The 18,642-nt window shown below is 37.1% G+C and overlaps 1 protein-coding gene across 1 annotated transcript; it reads right to left on the minus strand.

Annotated features, from left to right (window-relative positions):
* Positions 1-303: 303 nt before the first annotated feature.
* LOC115953010 (diphthine--ammonia ligase) lies at positions 304-10,006 on the minus strand. Its single transcript, XM_031070418.1, has 12 exons — positions 9,737-10,006; positions 9,341-9,412; positions 8,831-8,910; positions 7,985-8,210; positions 7,863-7,895; positions 7,567-7,649; positions 7,347-7,419; positions 5,201-5,546; positions 4,752-5,083; positions 4,234-4,571; positions 2,170-2,527; positions 304-791 (listed from the first exon to the last, which is right to left on the minus strand). The coding sequence occupies exons 1-12, from the start codon at positions 9,812-9,814 to the stop codon at positions 576-578; spliced, it is 2,235 nt and encodes a 744-aa protein (XP_030926278.1). The 5' UTR covers positions 9,815-10,006; the 3' UTR covers positions 304-575.
* Positions 10,007-18,642: the final 8,636 nt, after the last annotated feature.

The following is an 18,642-nucleotide window of genomic DNA, read 5'->3' on the forward strand; positions in this document are numbered from 1 at the left end:
AAACCGCCACGAATTTTCAAATGAACTCTCCATTTAGATACAAAAAAGAAATAAACCTAATTCGATTTGGGCAGGGGAGTAGAGAGCCATTTAATTTAAAACCATCCCCGAGATAATCTTCAAAACAATTGGAGGAAAATATCCAGCGTAATTTTTGTTTTTAAAAAAAAAAAAAAAAAAAAAAAAAAATCTCCAATGTCATGGCATAATTGTCATACCAAAGACTAAACCAAAAAAATGATTTAGAAAACAAAACAAAACCTTTAGTTGACACTGAAACAAAGTTGTAGCCACTATAAAGCATTTCAGTATCCATTGTTGTGGATCTGTAATGGAATAAATGGATTATATCTTTAAGCATTTGATACATAATATGAACTAACATTAAAAGAGGAAGGGGACATATTGGTGAGAAGGTGTGATAGATTTCAAAAGAAGTTGTAACAAATGTATTCGCACAATTCTCTAAACTTCCCTTAACCTTCTTTGTCCCCTCCATAATCTTGAATTCCTCGTAAATTGATGATGAAAACAAAAACAAAAAAACAGATGCATTGGAGGTGAAGCAAACAGACTCATGACTTCCGGGCAAATAGTTCACAGGTTATCATATCATCCATCGATGTGGCAGACCTCCCAGCACCTAAGACAGGAATAAGGTTAAAGATGGGCTCTTCACCAATAATAATTCTCTGACCCAATTTAGCTAGTTCATTGAATGCATTGGTAAACATCAGGGAAAGTGCCTCCAGAGGCAAGCCAAGGCTTGTTGGGAAGTAGAACCTCAAATTCTTCAAAAGAAAATACACCAGGTCAAACTAATTATAGTGACAAAGGTCACAAATGATGAAAATGTCATAAGAAAAAGAAAAAGAAAAAGAAAAAAAGAATTGACACATGGGAAGGCAAATCTTAAAATCCTAAATGATTGCCAAATAGAATAGAAAAATCTATGGTAAAATTTATCTATTTATAAAATATATAATAGAGGATAAGCAATTAATTTTACTAATCTCCTGTTGAGCCACATCAACAGTCTTTCTTGACTCTTCTTGTCCCCATTATTCCTCACCTTACCACTACTCTTCTCCCAACCCTTCCTCTCCTGTTTTTAATTTTTTTTTTCTCCTCCCATATTCTTTTCCATAAATTTGTTATTACTCCATCTGCACCTCCCCCTCCCATTCATTCCATGTTCTGCTCTCAACAAAAAAGAAATGAGATTACTCTCTCTTTCTTTGATTTTCTTCTTTTTGTAGGTGGATCTTTCATTATTTCTGCCATCGCTACGATGGATTTCTGATTCTTACTTGCAGCTCTGCTTTGTGCTGATGTGTTTTGTTGTTTTTGACAGATCGTCTTTGGGTTAATAAGTTTTGGTGTTTTGATGTGTTGATTCCCCATCGCAAGTCATCCATCTCTCTTATTATTTTAACAGATGTCATCTATCTCTCTTATGAATTTAGTTCTCTCTCTTATTATTTTAACAGATGTCATCTATCTCTCCTATGAATTTAGTTTGAGTTAATATGTAGTTATTTTAGAATTAGGAATTTGAGTTTATATCAAAACACTACTTGCTATGTATTTGATTGAGCCTAATAACTCTGAGTAATTGATAATTACTAAGTCTATATCTTATTACTTAGATTTTGGTTTGTTTTGTTGGGTTTTGGGCACTCAAAGTTCTTGTTTCAATTTTTTTTTTCTTCAATGAATGATTTTTGAGATGTGTTATCTATGTTTTAAATATTAGGAAGAGAATGTAAGGATTTTTATGTGAATTGTTTTTTCTTTTTCTGTTTTTTTTTTTTTTTAATAATGTTTGAAGGAATCCCTAATACATGTAATTGTGATACCACCAAGGACAATTGTGTAATATGGTATCTAGAAAACTAGAAAGGCATATATGATTATTTTATTGAACATAGAACGAAAATTGATTGTGGCCTGCTCAAGGTCAGGAAGAAGAAAGTAAAAGCAGTTTTGCACTGCTTAACGACAGGAGGAATAAAGTAAAAGCCTGAATAAATGATTGTGGCCTAGTTAAGGTCAAAAATAATTTCACAAGCTAAAGCTAGACTTGATCAAGAAAGGCATATCAAATGTAATCAGGCCCCTAGGACCAACTTAAACTGGAAAAATTAGGTGTTGACATAAAAAACTAACCTTTGTATCTTCCCAAGAGAAATTGTTCTGCATATAAAGTTTATCAAGAAGATAAATGCAAAATCTTGATACTCTTTCCATTTGTGCCTCTCTGAGTGAATTTTGATAGTCTCCATTATCCTGATCACCACCTAGAGACTCGGAACAAATCTTCACAAGAAGTTCACTAGTGATACACAAGACAACTGCACAGATCTTTCCTTGAACAACACATTTCTGGATGCAAGAATCATGCCAGTGTGCATGCTGAATACCCCAATAACTAGGCATCCTAGAACAAGAATGCTTTTGCTCAGTTCCAATTGTCACATTCATATCCTCTGGGACATATAGGAGAGGCTTTACTTCCACAAGTGCTCTGCATCAATAATAACAAAAAGATGTAATTCCAGTATCACGGGCAAAATAAATGGTAAGCCCTACCATAAGTGTTCCCCACAATACTGCAAAAAAACGAAAAAAGAAAAATGCAAAACTCCATATTCATAAATCAGGACAATGGATGCATGCAAATGTAGGCCAGAACCTTCAAAGCACAAGACTTAATATCTTGATAACACCTACTGTATGACTGACTCTTCTAGGCAGTGGCCTCAAGATGCAAACCTGAACTCTTAGTTGTTTCTAACATATCCTACATTAGACATGTTTAGTATAGTACTGAATTAACCATTGTAAGTGCATTTCTAGCGTTTTAGGGCACATGATGAAAATCTTTTAAAAAGATGCTTCTTTTATGACAATCATTCCCAATAATAATATGAAGAAGAAGAAGAACAACAACAACTAGTGGAATGTTCATTACTCGGAAAGCAGCATTTTAAGAAGGGGGGAAAAGGGGAAAGGAAAAGAAGAAAGTAATGAAAACCTGAAGGCAGAAGAAAGTAATGAAAACCTGAAGGCAGAATTAATACTACTCAGCATGTATTGAAAAATGCAACTTGACAAAATATTAATTGCTGCAATCAACATTTTAGACAGGAGGCAACCAAGCAATGAGGTAGAAAACATATTGACAATTCATATAGCAACATCACAATTGAAGTACTTTATTCAAGTCACCATAAAATTAGTTAAGCAAATCATTATTTATTGCCATAATTCTAATGCTTACTATACTGTTGAATTATGTAAAAGTATAGGAACACCAAGACAGCACCCAGTCTAGTACCACCTTGGCCCATTGATTCGATCTTGTCCAAATGTCAAATATGGATACTATAAGCATGGAGAAGGGCATGTTAGGCAAGATGTTTGAGGATAATTTTAACTTCAATAATTTTTTTTTTTTTTTTTTTTTTTTAAAAGAGGGAACAGACATGGACAGACTGCATGAATGAACTAGACATGCAATACTTCATCAAACCACAAACTGAAACATCTAGTCACACAGATATCATTTCGTAAAAAGTCCAAGTAAACATGCCCAGCACTGATGCAGACAGATAGGAAATGCAAAATTTATTGGGTTATACTTTATTGGGTTAACATCTAGTTTAACCCAATAAAGTAGTATAGACAAGATTCCAAATGCAAAGTGTTGGTTGAGACCTAACACAAGGACCTACACTTATGAAATTAACCAGCTAACCCATAATTGACTTTTCAAACAGCCATTGGCCACTTACATTTTTTAGACACATTAGATCAGTCTAAAGCATTAGTGATTTTGTATTTTATGAAAATTTGATCAGATCTAACCATATCCAATACCAAGCACAATACTTCCTTAAAAAGCCTATAAATAAATTAATAAAAAAATAAAAAAACTTTGATATGGACATTTCTAGAAGGGAACCATATCCAAACCAAGAACAATACTTCTAAGACTCTTCCTGTTTTCAACTTTTGAAATGTAATGGATGTATGACCTTTTACTAGTATAGCATAGGAATATAGTTGTGAAGAAAAACATAGGGTGAAAGTATTTATTAGTGGAACCCCACCACAATGTCCTACTCTTTTAAGAATTGTTTGATGATCAATGTATTAATAGTACTCTACCTGTAACCCTCTTCCGTACTTATGCTTCTAGCCAAAGGTTAGAGCATATAGAATAAGTACCTTTTTGGCAAATCAGGCACAAGGACATATAGAAAAATGGGATCAAGAACTTGAATAACACTTCCTTTGTCTAACTGAAGGAGCCTCATTTGCTTAAGGTAACTGTCCTGCTTGTCCTTAATTTTGTGTCTCTCTGATGATGGCACATATGTCGAGCAGTAAACAACAAAAAGAACAGCAGAGGTAGATATTGAACAGTTAAAGGATTTTGCTATTGCTTCACTGTTTTCCAATGCTTGTTCCAGCTCAGCAGTGGCACCTCCTTTGCAGAGATTCATATTCGGAGGGTCGAGCCCCAACTGCCCAGCCATGTAAAGTATCTCCTTATGCAAGGTTGCCTGGAAGTAAAAATCATAAGATAGACTACATAGCAGATGATTAAATGAAAGAATTTCTTTCATACAGCCTGTGTCAATCCCCTCATTGAAAAAAAAAAAAAAAACTGAATTATCTAAGCCTAGCATACATGAGATGATTACCATTGTTTGTGCTGAAAATGAAAATTGCAGATAATTTACCTGGCTATATGGTCCTATGCAACTTGGTGCCCAGCAGGAAATACTTTGAACATGCAGAACTCTTTTACTCTGGTCATTTGCCACCAAAACTTCTATGTAAGCACTTCCTAAACCCACTTGCAATAGTGGTAGTTCAATGGTACTTCGGGATGGAACACCAAAAGGGCACTTCTCCTGTGTTATATATCTCACATATGTCTCATTTGCTATAGAAAAATTATTCATATCAGCAATATATAGATGAATATAAAGGACATTCTCCCAGCCAAAACCATATCCCAAAAGCTCTAGCTCAATCTTCCTTAAAACAGCCTCCAAATCTTCTTGCAAACCTACAAATAAAAAATAGTAACATTGAAAACTAAAGCAAGAGCAAAAGGCACAACGATTCTGGATGAGAAATACTCTTGCCAGGAATGAATCAAAATCACCATTCTTATTTTATCTACCTGCTGAAGTTCTGCACGAATCTTGCAACCAGAAACAGATGGAAAATGTATTGTCACTTTTCGTTCTTGCAATGTGAACTCTATTTTCTGCAACTTCATCTGGCTCAACGACTTCAGCAGCAGCCTTGAATGTGGCTTCACAGCTTTGTATACAGTCTCCTTGCACTTCAAATACAAAACCCTCTTTCTCCTTAGAAATCTCAGAGGCTTCATCAATGCCACTTAAAGAATAGTGCTCTGCCTTTTTTTCTAGATGAAAAGCCAAGGGGTGAAGAATTCCAACTGGAGCAATGGCATCAGAAGAGTGCAGTACAACTTTAAATTCATCAAGCACGATTCGGGCATTCTGTAAATTCATAATGGCATATGGCAAACAAAAATATTATTAATATCAATTATTTAAATGGTAAATCAACGACCATAAATTTAGGAAAATGGTACAAGCTAACTAAATCATGTAATATATAATAAGACTTGGGTTTTAGAAGTCGTGGTGGTGCCAAGTGGCTATCTTTTCTTTGTGACAAGTGTCAACACTCTCAGTAAGTATTAAGATAGCTTACCTTATATAAAACTCTATTACCAATAGTTTACTCCACCTAAAACTCCATTTCCTTCATTTTAAGAAATTTAAAATTCTATTAACAAAAATACCAATAATGAACTCTATGTAAAACTCTATTACCTAAGTTTTAAGAAATGTAAAATTCCACTTCAACTAAAATTATATTAACAAAAGTACCAATAGTTTACTCTACGAAAAATTATATTACCTATGTTTTAAGAGATTTAAAATTCTAAATCAATAACAAAAGGTTACAAGTAATTTAAAGTAAAATTTACATTTATTTTAATTATATATCACAATTTTCTAAGTATGTATTATATATCGTAAAATTAATGTGTTTATTTATTTTCTACAAGTGACTTATTAAGATAGTTAATTTACTTTAGGTCAAACATTATCAAGTTTCAAGCAACTAACAAATTATTAATGAAGTTTCAATTTACTTCTTTATAATTATTAATTAAGCTGTGCATCCAGGCATAATACTAGTTATGACAAATAACAACACTATAAGAAGAAAATAACAAGATTAGCAGTAAAGACATTTGCTTGAGCATATATGAGATCATGGGCTAGGAAGAGGCATAAAACCCAATGAACAAAGAAGAGTCTAAAAAATCAATCATCAACATATATATATATATATATATATATATAAACAGAGACCTCATGTGGGAAAACATGAGGTTCTGCCAAGTGGCGCATTCTTTGTAAAGAGAATTGGAATATTTTCAAATGCTACATCAAAGATAAAAACAAATTAAATATTGACTTTTTGTTTCATTTGGTTCAATATTTCAGGACTTTTCATCCCTCACACATAACTCTTTGCATTTTAATTCAACATTTTCACCTCTTGCACTTCTACCCCTTTATATAGACCTACCCATAGCCATTCATGCCATCCTATGTCAAATACACATAGATAAAAAATGATGTCATTTACCTTCAATCTTTTGATGACACCTACCTAGCTCTAACATTGTTGTTTCATCTAATCCTAACCCGTATGAGTTAGCTACAACCAAGGAAGGGGGCTTGCATTTTATATTGAGTGACAATGACAATTACGATTTTGATATTAAGGTCAGACATTGTGGATTTGTGATTTTTGTAAATGATGTGATTAACTGTGGGTGTTTAGGATGAGTATTTTGTTCTATATCAACTTTTATTCTATAATATTCCTCCAAAGTTTTTTTTTTTTTTTTGATAAGTATTTTTTTTTTTTTATAATTATTTCTCATTACTTCAATGAATAATTATAAGGGGTATGTATGTGCAATTTATAATTGTTGCTTTTTATGATGAACTCATTACTAATAAAGTTCGATAATAATTATATTATAATACATATACAACATTCTCCAAAACCATTTTACATAAAACATTACAATTTTATCCGTGCATCGCATGGGTAACTTACTAGTTACAGATAAATGCAAAACACCTTATTCATGACAAATGGTAAGCCTTGTTACAAACAGTTGGAGTGAACTTAAAACAAAGAGGGAGCAACATTGGGTGGATAACTCAATCAAAATTGTTAGACCAAAAAGAGCCATGGAGTGAACTTACAACAAAGAGGGAGCAATCAAGTGTCAGTGTCTCATATTCCCCTCCTTCACCACATACATTAATCCCGTACATCCTACGAAGTGATGGCAGAATGAATAAACCACTTACACAGTTGTCCTTGAAAATTTAGAAAATCAATGACAAACATCATACCAAAAAAGCAGCTAATAAATGACTAACTGAAAAAGAAAAGAAAAGGAAAAAAAAAAATTTGACATACTCTTTCAATTTATGTAGATAGGACTTCAAGAATCCTATATCTTTGCCCAAGTGTTTTGTAGGGTCCAACCCCAAAGCTGCAACCTATGAAATTGAAAGAGTGTTGGACTCCAATCTACAAGCCATCTATGTGAATATAAATAGCAATTACACTTATTATGCATTTAGACAGTACAATATGTTTCACTTAATTATTATCAAACCAACAAACCCTTATTACATAAGGCCTAAAGTGGACATATTATTATATGATAAGCACATATAAAAACAAGACATGGGTCAAACCAGAAATCATACCTTTACTGTTATAGCCACAATCCCATTTGTTATCTAGTTGGGATAAGAGGAAAAACATATTGTTAGACAAAATAACTCTAATATTGATTGGCCACCATTCTTACTTTTAATATACGATTTACCATTTCCTGAAGGAGCAATGACTGATCTTGTTTCCACAAATATGCCAAAGAAACAAGCCCTAACCTTGAACAAACACTTTCCACTCGCAGCCTTTGATAGTCAGATGCAATAGCACCAGAAGATACTGCTGTGACAGAAGGTATCTGTCTTTTTACTTCATTTAACAGAATAAACATATCTTCAACTTCATCACCCACAGTCATTCTGTAGCTAAGATTTTGATGCCTAATTGATCCACAAAACCATTGAAAGTGAGAATATGCATTGAATACTTTCAATTAATCGTAGTGGATTCTTGAGTGACGCATACAATCTTCAATGAAAAACTTTGCCTTCAGTTATATCAAATTTGATAGAAAATTCTTGCAGTTAAATTGATAGAATGTCAACCAACTAATAATTCTCCTTCCCTACAATTTTTCAAAAAGAAAAACCTTCCCTACAAATCAACCTATGCTCAAAGATAATTTATAAAACAAAAGGTTAAAAAAAAAAAGGAAAAAATTGTTATATCAGGTGAAAATATGCAATAATCAGGAAGCAGCATAGGAACAGCACACCTGAAGTTTTTAATTTTTTTTTTTTAAGTAAAAGATTTAGTGAAAATGAGGAGATATGTAATGTACACAGGGTGTGTACACAAAACTCTCCTAAAGAGTTTGCATTGGCCATGACTTTAAAATAAGTCTTGCAATTATAGCTTCACAAGTATAAACTACTTTCTTAACCCATAAAAAGAATAGATTGTTAAAAATTCCCCAAATCAAATAAATAGTTTTACCAAGTATTATAATGAAATATACATATACACTCTATACCAAAGAATTCCCACTTAAAAGGCTTGCCTTGATGATCCTTTTATTCGCCGTCTGAACAATGGTAGTCCCATGCATTCAGCATAGCTGACAATTATTTGGTGTCCAACCTGAGGAAAGGATTTAACAGCCCCAACCAAATGGTAAAACAAACATAAGTAAGAAGAAATATTTATCTTCACAAAACTTGTGTTTCTTTATCTTATCTGTTATGATAACACCTAACAGAAGAAAAAAAATAAGTAAAATAGAATGAAAGAAAAAACAGAAGCAAGGGCATATAAACAAACATGAGTGGACATACAAATACATGTCTTTACTATTGTAATGCAAATGTCTACTGTGGGCTCAAGGCTTACTTCTAAACACAGTTTTCGAAGCATTTGCATTCACACACAATTTTGAAACAATGAAGGCATAACAAACGATTGATGTTTGTTGTTGGTTAATGCAATGATAAATTTATTAGCACTCATTCTTAATGTGTTCAAAATTCTGGAGTCACATACAGTAGAAAACCAGCAAGATACAGAGACTAACAGTTTGGTACATGTAGCTATCGAGATCGTCCACTGAATCATCAACCGGCATCAAATTTGCCAATGCAACAACCTACAAATAGCAATCAAAATTCAATCTTTAATTTTATATATAATTAACAATATACCAATGCCAGTCAATTATCAAACTTTAAACTGAATCATTAGAAAAGATAAGTAAATACTAGAATTGATTTATGAAAAGGAACCCAAACAGAGCACTTGTAACTAAATTAATAACTTTGTTAGTACTAAATCACATGGGCATGGGCAAGGCAGACTTTTTCTTTTTTCAAATTTTCATCAAACCCCAGAAAACATCATCCCATAATATATTTTCTTTGCTTTTGCAAAGTGGGTTTTCTCTGTTGGGAGAGAAGAAAAGAAAGAAAGAAACCTGGTGACCGTATTGGATACACTTGATCATGGCATAACAGCTATCCTTGCCGCCGCTTACCAATGCCACCACCTTCATCTTCTTCTTGCTGTGTCGTTATGTTTTGGGCACTATAGGCCACCACCACCTCAACAATATTCAATATGGGCAGACAGTAATAGTGAAGAGAGAGTTGAAAGAAGAGAGAGAGAGAGGATTTTGTTCCGTTCCGTGGCAGAAAGTGAGAGACAAAATTTAGTATTTCACTAATAACTATAGTTCATGTCTGGTTTGAAGTTCCAACCCTACTTTTTTTACTTATAAAAATTATATATATATATATATATAAAACTAAACTAAATAAATAAATTGGATTTGTCATTTAATTTTTTTTAGGGAAAATTTTCATTTAATTTCATTTAAACAATATGACTAAAATTTTTTAGTCATTCAAAATCTGTTAATTTTGGTTCTGAATGAAAAAGAGGGGCTTGCATGTGACCTATGTTAATAATTAATATTATAAATTAATTATAGTTATGATTATTGTAAGGACACAATTCTCTGGCGGCCCAATAAGGATGTTGGGCTCGCGTACGAAAGATCCCTCACAATATGATTTGTAGAGAGTGGGCTTGAAAAGCTAGCCGCTGGTCACGGGGCGATGTCCGATCCTGGCTTTATAGGAATTCAGGTAGAAAAAGGAGTTGGGCCTGAACATTTAAGCCCTAAGACGTCGCACCCTATGGGATGGGACTCCTCGGAGTTGATCCGAGGACCATTGAGGCCTTCCCCCGGTTATCCAACGACGGACTTTCTTCAGTGAAGTCCGGTGTTGTTGAGATGTTCTCCCCCATGTGATCTCTCTTTTTTTGGAGGTCAGATTGGATCCCTTTAGATTTATTTACTTTCTTCTCTTATACTCGTCCGTGTTCATTGTCCTTCGTCCACGTGTAGGGTCAATCTTTACAAGACTGATATTTGTCCCATCAGTCTAATCCCAGAATTGTTGGGTATGGTTGATAAGGCTGCAGAGTACGGCTCTGTCATGTGTTGGATCTTATCTGGAAGGGTAGTAAGGGTAACTTCTCCAAGATATTTTGGATCTCCTTACGAATTCGTCCCTATACCAGTTTTACCCCTTAATTCTGATGGGGTTCTGGATCTGCCGAGGACTAAACAGTCCTCGGCTGCCTTCCAAAGTTGTTTTGTGCTCTGTACTGTAGAGCTTGGGCCACAGCTCTCCTCGGACTAGGCCTTCGGATTTTCCAGGAGTAATTGGGCTTGGTCCTTAAATTATTGGGCCCCACAATAGCCCCTCAAAACCCTTCTATCCGACTTCCAGGTTGGAAGGGAGGGTTTTGGCAAACCCGGGCCCTTAATATGGTTTGTTTAGTTCAACCCCGCATTTATGTGGGCGGTTTTCCATCTGTCCAGGAGGTTAGCCGGTTTTCTAGGGATTCCGTTTAATCTGCTCGTGATCCACTCCTGCCGCTTGGCTATCCCAGACGAACCCTTAATGAATCCCCTTTACGAGGCTCATTTATGTCCGGCGGCTCATCTGATAAGGTGGGGAAATGGAACGGACGCCTCTTTTTTCTTCAGATTTCTTTGGGAAACTTGAATGCAGTTAATACCCTCCGTTCTGCCCTTCCTATAAGAAGGCAAGCAGGAGGCCATCACTTTCGTGCAGACTCCTCTCCTTCCCTCTGAGATCTGAAACTCGTAGTCTCCTTTAGCGCCTGCTTAGCCTGTTTGTTATATGCCGTATCAGTACACGCCTACCATAACGAACGATGAAGGAACCATGCCCCTCCTCAAAACACCGTGTTCCGATAAAGCTTGAAATGGCTCGATCGGGGCAGGGGTGGCGCAGACTTAAGATCTGTCCCGCCTCTCTTTCAGCCAAAATCCGAAGCAGGGGCTCGTCATGTCGAACTCTTGGCGTGATTGAGTCGAGAACACCCAATATCAGCACCACTCGGCTCCTCACGAGCGTACCTAACATGGCACCAGTGTGTTAGGAGTCAGGGCTGGGGCAGGGGCGAAGTGCTTCTGCTTCCCCCCCTCTTTGCTCACTGGTGCCCTCCTCCGCCTTCCTCTTATAGTCTTCCCAGCACCAGTTCCGCCCTGGTGCTGTCCTTCTCCCTCTTTTGCTCCTCTCTTTATCCTTTCATTTCTCCCACTCTTCTTCTCCTCCTTCCCTTACTCATGTCCTCCATCTTCTTCATTGATTTCTTCCTTACTATTTCCTTCTTCTTTGTTCTTCTTTTTTTTTGAAGTGAGTTCTTCTCTTAGTATGAGCAACAATGAGGCAGAGATTGGAGAGACTTTGAAGACAAGTTTAAAAGGCGCTTGACCGTTTGCTTATCTGTACTGTGGATGTTAGTACTGCTTCGGCAGCCCCTCTTTTGTATAGGCTGGTTGAAACCTCTTTTTGTACATTGTAATAATTTTTCATATTAATAAAAGTTGTTTCTATTTCACTTTGCATGTTCTGTCTCTTTGTTTTTATAAATTTGCAAGTGCTGCTCGGCTCAATAATACCGCATCTAAATCTATGACGACTAAGACCAAAATACTTAATAATAAAAAGATGTTGCCATAATCTTAACAGAAGTGCTGGGCGCAATAAGGCAGACCAATAAAAAGTAGTACTTTCCACCTTGGCTTGGGTCCGAGGACCATGCAAGGCCTTGGTTATGTCCAGAACTTGTAATAATAATAATTTTTGTACTTGGTTTCCCCATAGGCTTGAGTCCGAGGACCATACAAGGCCTTGGTTCTGTCCAAAACTTGTAATAATAATAATTTTTTTACTTGGTTTCCCCATAGGCTTGAGTCCGAGGACCATACAAGGCCTTGGTTCTGTCCAAAACTTGTAATAATAATAATTTTTGTACTTGGTTTCCCCATAGGCTTGAGTCCGAGGACCATACAAGGCCTTGGTTCTGTCCAAAACTTGTAATATTTTCTTTTTTGTACTTGGTTTCCCCACAGGCTTGAGTCCGAGGACCATGCAAGGCCTTGGTTCTGTCCAAGACTTTATGCTCTTTCCTCTTTCTCTTTGCACCTGTCTTTCCTCAGGTGTCTCATAAGTTGCCGAGCAGGAAGTTGTCCTTGGCAACAGTTATTCCTTGGTGTGGGTCATAGTCTGTGGGCTTCTGTGCAGAACGGGCTTGGGCCGCAAATTTATTAGGCCCACAGATTTAGAGGCATTTCCGTAGTCTTTGGTCACGCGGTACTTTTTGGCGTCCCAGTATTCGAGTTGCGCCTTCACGAAGCTCCTTTAATCTCAGGGTTGCAGACGGCATTGGAAATCGAGCCGGAGACATTTTGTCTGTAGCGTTCCTTGGGACGCTGCGTGAATTAAATGCCGTCACCTCATCTTTTAAATAAATAGGAGAGAAGGTTGTTTTACTTTCACACGAATTCTTTAGTCTCCTCTCTTAGTACATCATGTTTGAGGCGAGGATTGGGGCAAAGGAGCCCTCTCCGCCACGAAAGCGTCGTGTCTTCCTGCGACTCCAGATAGTGAGGTGCGGGCCAAAGAGGCGTAGGCTCAAGAGAATATTTCAGTTTGAGAGAGGGGAAAGGATGTTTCTCCCTCTTTTAGTCAAAATCCGAAGCAGGTTTTGGTCATGCCAGATTTTTGGCATGCCCGAAGAAGGAATTTCCGCCATCAGCGCCGTCTGCCTTGTAGCAGGCAAATTTCTGCGGGGGCTTCCCAACTTCCGGCTCCCTGCATCTTTTCCGTAGATGGTGTTAGCCTGATGTCAGGTTCTTTGGCTGCCTGAGTTATGGGCATGTAGAAGCGTCGAGGAATAGTTTCCTTAGACGACATCTTGGAACAGTAGCCAACCTCTCCTCTGAGATATCTCCTCGGCACCATCTTCACTCTTTTGTACTTTTCTTTTGCTTACGCAGTTAACTTTAATGTAAGCTGGTTTCAGCTTTTATTGTACACTGTACTGTTCTTTTGTCTTAATAAAAGATGTGTTTATTTCTTTATACATATTTTTTTTTTGCAACAACCACTTTGGGTCTGAATATTAAGTCTAAGCATGCCTTTAACAATATTCTGGACGGAAGAACACTTTAATATAAACCCTTATTAGTTTAAACTCGCAAATATTATCAAGTATAACAATGGCAATCCTCAATAGATTGAATTCATGGAACTAACCGAGATAGCTGCTGAGCGCTGCGTGATGCACGCTAGACGAATATCCGAGAGAGCAGCCGAGCAGCGATGGACTTGGATCGTGCCCTTGGGACAACATACTGTGCCGTATCGTATCAGCCCCTTTGGCACTGGGGATCTGAGGGTAGACCGGGGAAACCGTGCAATTAAAGACTGACCCAACTGTTAACGAGAAGTTCTCTTCGGATGGATTTTAATGCTCTAGTAACAGTTTTTATTTTGTGTACTTGGTTTCCCCATAGGCTTGAGTCCGAGGACCATATAAGGCCTTGGTTCTGTCCAAAACTGGTAAGATTTCTTTTATGTACTTGGTTTCCCCATAGGCTTGAGTCCGTGGACCGTGCAAGGCCTTGGTTCTGTCCAAAACTTATGATCTTTTAATGTACTTGGTTTCCCCATAGGCTTGAGTCCGAGGACCATGCAAGGCCTTGGTTCTGTCCAAAACTTATGATCTTTTAATGTACTTGGTTTCCCCATAGGCTTGAGTCCGAGGACCATGCAAGGCCTTGGTTCTGTCCAAAACTTATGATCTTTTAATGTACTTGGTTTCCCCATAGGCTTGAGTCCGAGGACCATGCAAGGCCTTGGTTCTGTCCAAAATTTATGATCTTTTTTATGTACTTGGTTTCCCCATAGGCTTGAGTCCGTAGACCATGCAAGGCCTTGGTTCTGTCCAAAACTTATGATCTTTTAATGTACTTGGTTTCCCCATAGGCTTGAGTCCGTGGACCATGCAAGGCATTGGTTCTGTCCAAAACTTATGATCTTTTTATGTACTTGGTTTCCCCATAGGCTTGAGTCCGAGGACCATGCAAGGCCTTGGTTCTGTCCAAAACTTATAAGATTTCTTTTACGTACTTGGTTTCCCCATAGGCTTGAGTCCGTGGACCATGCAAGGCCTTGGTTCTGTCCAAAACTTATAAGATTTCTTTTATGTACTTGGTTTCCCCATAGGCTTGAGTCCGTGGACCATGCAAGGCCTTGGTTCTGTCCAAAACTTATAAGATTTCTTTTATGTACTTGGTTTCCCCATAGGCTTGAGTCCGAGGACCATGCAAGGCCTTGGTTCTGTCCAAAACTTATAAGATTTCTTTATGTACTTGGTTTCCCCATAGGCTTGAGTCCGTGGACCATGCAAGGCCTTGGTTCTGTCCAAAACTTATAAGATTTCTTTATGTACTTGGTTTCCCCATAGGCTTGAGTCCGAGGACCATGCAAGGCCTTGGTTCTGTCCAAAACTTATAAGATTTCTTTTATGTACTTGGTTTCCCCATAGGCTTGAGTCCGAGGACCATGCAAGGCCTTGGTTCTGTCCAAAACTTATAAGATTTCTTTTATGTACTTGGTTTCCCCATAGGCTTGAGTCCGAGGACCATGCAAGGCCTTGGTTCTGTCCAAAACTTACGATCTTTTTATGTGCTTGGTTTCCCCATAGGCTTGAGTCCGAGGACCATGCAAGGCCTTGGTTCTGTCCAAAACTTACGATCTTTTTATGTGTTTTATTTTTCAACCACCAGCCCCTACACCAAGGCGGGGACAGTTGGCCTGAGGCTGAAAGCCCCTAGAGACGCCCGCGCCCTCAGCACTGCGAGGCGTAGCCCCTAGCAGAAGCTTACGTCGGAGCAACAACTATATGTCGTCGGAGACGGGGGAAATCCCAGAAATTTCTGCTTGCTAGAGAGCTGACTCCACCGCCACCTGCGCCAACGCGCAAGCTATTCCCACAGACGGCGCCAATTGTAAGGACACAATTCTCTGGCGGCTCAATAAGGATGTTGGGCTCGCGTACGAAAGATCCCTCACAATATGATTTGTAGAGAGTGGGCTTGAAAAGCTAGCCGCTGGTCACGGGGCGATGTCCGATCCTGGCTTTATAGGAATTCAGGTAGAAAAAGGAGTTGGGCCTGAACATTTAAGCCCTAAGACGTCGCATCCTATGGGATGGGACTCCTCGGAATTGATCCGAGGACCATTGAGTCCTTCCCCCGGTTATCCAACGACGGACTTTCTTCAGTGAAGTCCGGTGTTGTTGAGATGTTCTCCCCCATGTGATCTCTCTTTCTTTTGGAGGTCAGATTGGATCCCTTTAGATTTATTTACTTTCTTCTCTTATACTCGTCCGTGTTCATTGTCCTTCGTCCACGTGTAGGGTCAATCTTTACAAGACTGATATTTGTCCCATCAGTCTAATCCCAGAATTGTTGGGTATGGTTGATAAGGCTGCAGAGTACGGCTCTGTCATGTGTTGGATCTTATCTGGAAGGGTAGTAAGGGTAACTTCTCCAAGATATTTTGGATCTCCTTACGAATTCGTCCCTATACCAGTTTTACCCCTTAATTCTGATGGGGTTCTGGATCTGCCGAGGACTAAACAGTCCTCGGTTGCCTTCCAAAGTTGTTTTGTGCTCTGTACTGTAGAGCTTGGGCCACAGCTCTCCTCGGACTGGGCCTTCGGATTTTCCAGGAGCAATTGGGCTTGGTCCTTAAATTATTGGGCCCCACAATTATATTACTTAATTAATTAGGTGTAAAAAAATTTATTTTTTATAAATTTATAAGAAAAAATGATTCACCAATAATTTTATTCTCAAAAATTATATATAACTTTACTATGATATGGACTATTTATATTATGAATACATTACGAATAATAATTTAATATAAATTTATAAATTTAGTCTTAAATATATTTTATACATATAAACATGTAATATAATAAATACTTAAATTGAGCCTTGTACTCATAAGTTTATTTTCAAATATATTATTATATTATTTTATATAGTTAATGTTTGGCTTCAAAGCCCACTAAAAAAGTTAAAATTGTTACATATTTTGAAAATCTAACTATTGGATTGCATGTTCTTTATATTCTTAACACACATGTCAAATTTTGTTCCAATCGAATATTATTTATTATTTAATTCATAAACTTCTTTTTTATGCGTAATCTTATATTACAAAAAAAAATTGAAATTTAAACATTTGCTGATAATATAGCTATTAATTTTTTATTTTCTGAAAACTTTGCAAGTATGAAGGATTTAAGGAAAAAAAAAAAGTAATTTAATGATGAATCTATCAACATTTACATCAAATAAAAAGATATTGAATAGTGTTCAAGCCAAAATTTATCCTTATTAGATTGAAATTTGACTTGTTTGCTAAATAAATGAACATAAACGAGTTTTTTCTCAACCTAAGCCTAAACTGTTCATAAATAACTTAGTTCATATATAAATACAGACCTAGACAATGTGCAACTATGGACATTTTTGTTTACTAATAAATTTGCAAACTTATTTTGTTAATTAGGATTGTTTATAAGTATTTGGGGATATAGTTTTTAAAATTTATGTTTTCAAAATTCAAAGTTTTTTGCAAAAGAAAAGAAAAGAAAATGATTCTAAGAAAATTACACAAAAATAAACTATATATATATATATTGAAATTTGTGTCTCCAAATGGGGGTCTTTCGATATCATTTTTTAAGCTTCCTGCCCGAAAGTTCAAAATGCCCCTCTAAACTTTATGCATAGCTAGTATTCCTTAGGGTCTGTTTGGATTAAGGGGGGAGAAAGATGGAGTGGAGGTGAGTAGAGTAGAGTTGGTTGGAAATAGGCTAATTTTGGATCATTTTTATTCTACTCTACTCTATGCCCCATCCCTCCCCCCTCAATCCAAGGAATTCATCAAAGATTGGTTGGTACTTCTCAAAATATTTCCCTTAGGAATTCCTTGAAGGTTGTAGTAATTTAAAAGAGTTTTTCCTTACGATTCCACAAATGTTGATTAGTAATTCCAAATATTATTCTCTAGGAGCTCCTGTAAGGTTGATTAGCAATTCGAAGAGTTGTTCTTTGGAATTCCCTGAAGTTGGTTAGCAAGTCCAAATTTTTTTCAAACTTTTGTGCATAGCAATTATTTATTAGGGATTCTCAAGGTTGGTTAGTGTTGTTACGCATTTTTTTACGCCAAGACTGGATTGGTAAATAGAACCCATGACCAAGAAATTTGGGTCCAAGGGAAGAGAAAAGCATCAATGGCCAACAAATGTTTCCAAATTAGACAATAATAAGGGTCAAGGATGGCCCAATTTCCTTGCTTGAATGGGAAAAAGGAGATCAAATATGGTCTGGACCAAGAATGGGGCAATGAGGGCTGACGATGGCCTAATCCTCCTTGAATGAAAGAATAAGCCTAGAAAGTGGTCTCAATTGAGAATAGCCTTTGAATAAGGCAAGAATGAATGATCCCAGAGGTGGCTCAAAGCTCTTAATAGTTAGAAAGAGTATGCATAAACGGCCTTTGAAATGGGCATGAAGTGGCCCAGGGCTTCTGCTAGAGGAACAGAGCAACCAAACAAGTCCAAAGGAAGACCAAGACCCAATCCTTGCAAGAAAGAGAAAGAGGAGAAGAAAAAAATAGGCAAAGGAACCTAAACTAAAGCCTTCGTTAGGTATCCAAGTAAGAGAACTAGAAAGAAGAAACCATATACGCCAATGGGTAAAGTGAGGAAGGCATAAGGAACTCTTATCTACATCCTACCCTAGGCATAAGAGTAAGAGAAAGACCTGTCATTATTGAAGGTCGGGGAGGAGTGTTATAGTATTGACATCTTGCCATGGCTCTTTCTTGTCTAGGGAAAGCACCCCATGCCAAAGAGGACACTGAGCAGTGCATGTCTTAGGAAAGAGCCATTTTGCTTGGATGTGAACAAAAT

This window comes from Quercus lobata, chromosome 7 (assembly GCF_001633185.2).
Source record: "Quercus lobata isolate SW786 chromosome 7, ValleyOak3.0 Primary Assembly, whole genome shotgun sequence".
NCBI lineage: Eukaryota > Viridiplantae > Streptophyta > Magnoliopsida > Fagales > Fagaceae > Quercus > Quercus lobata.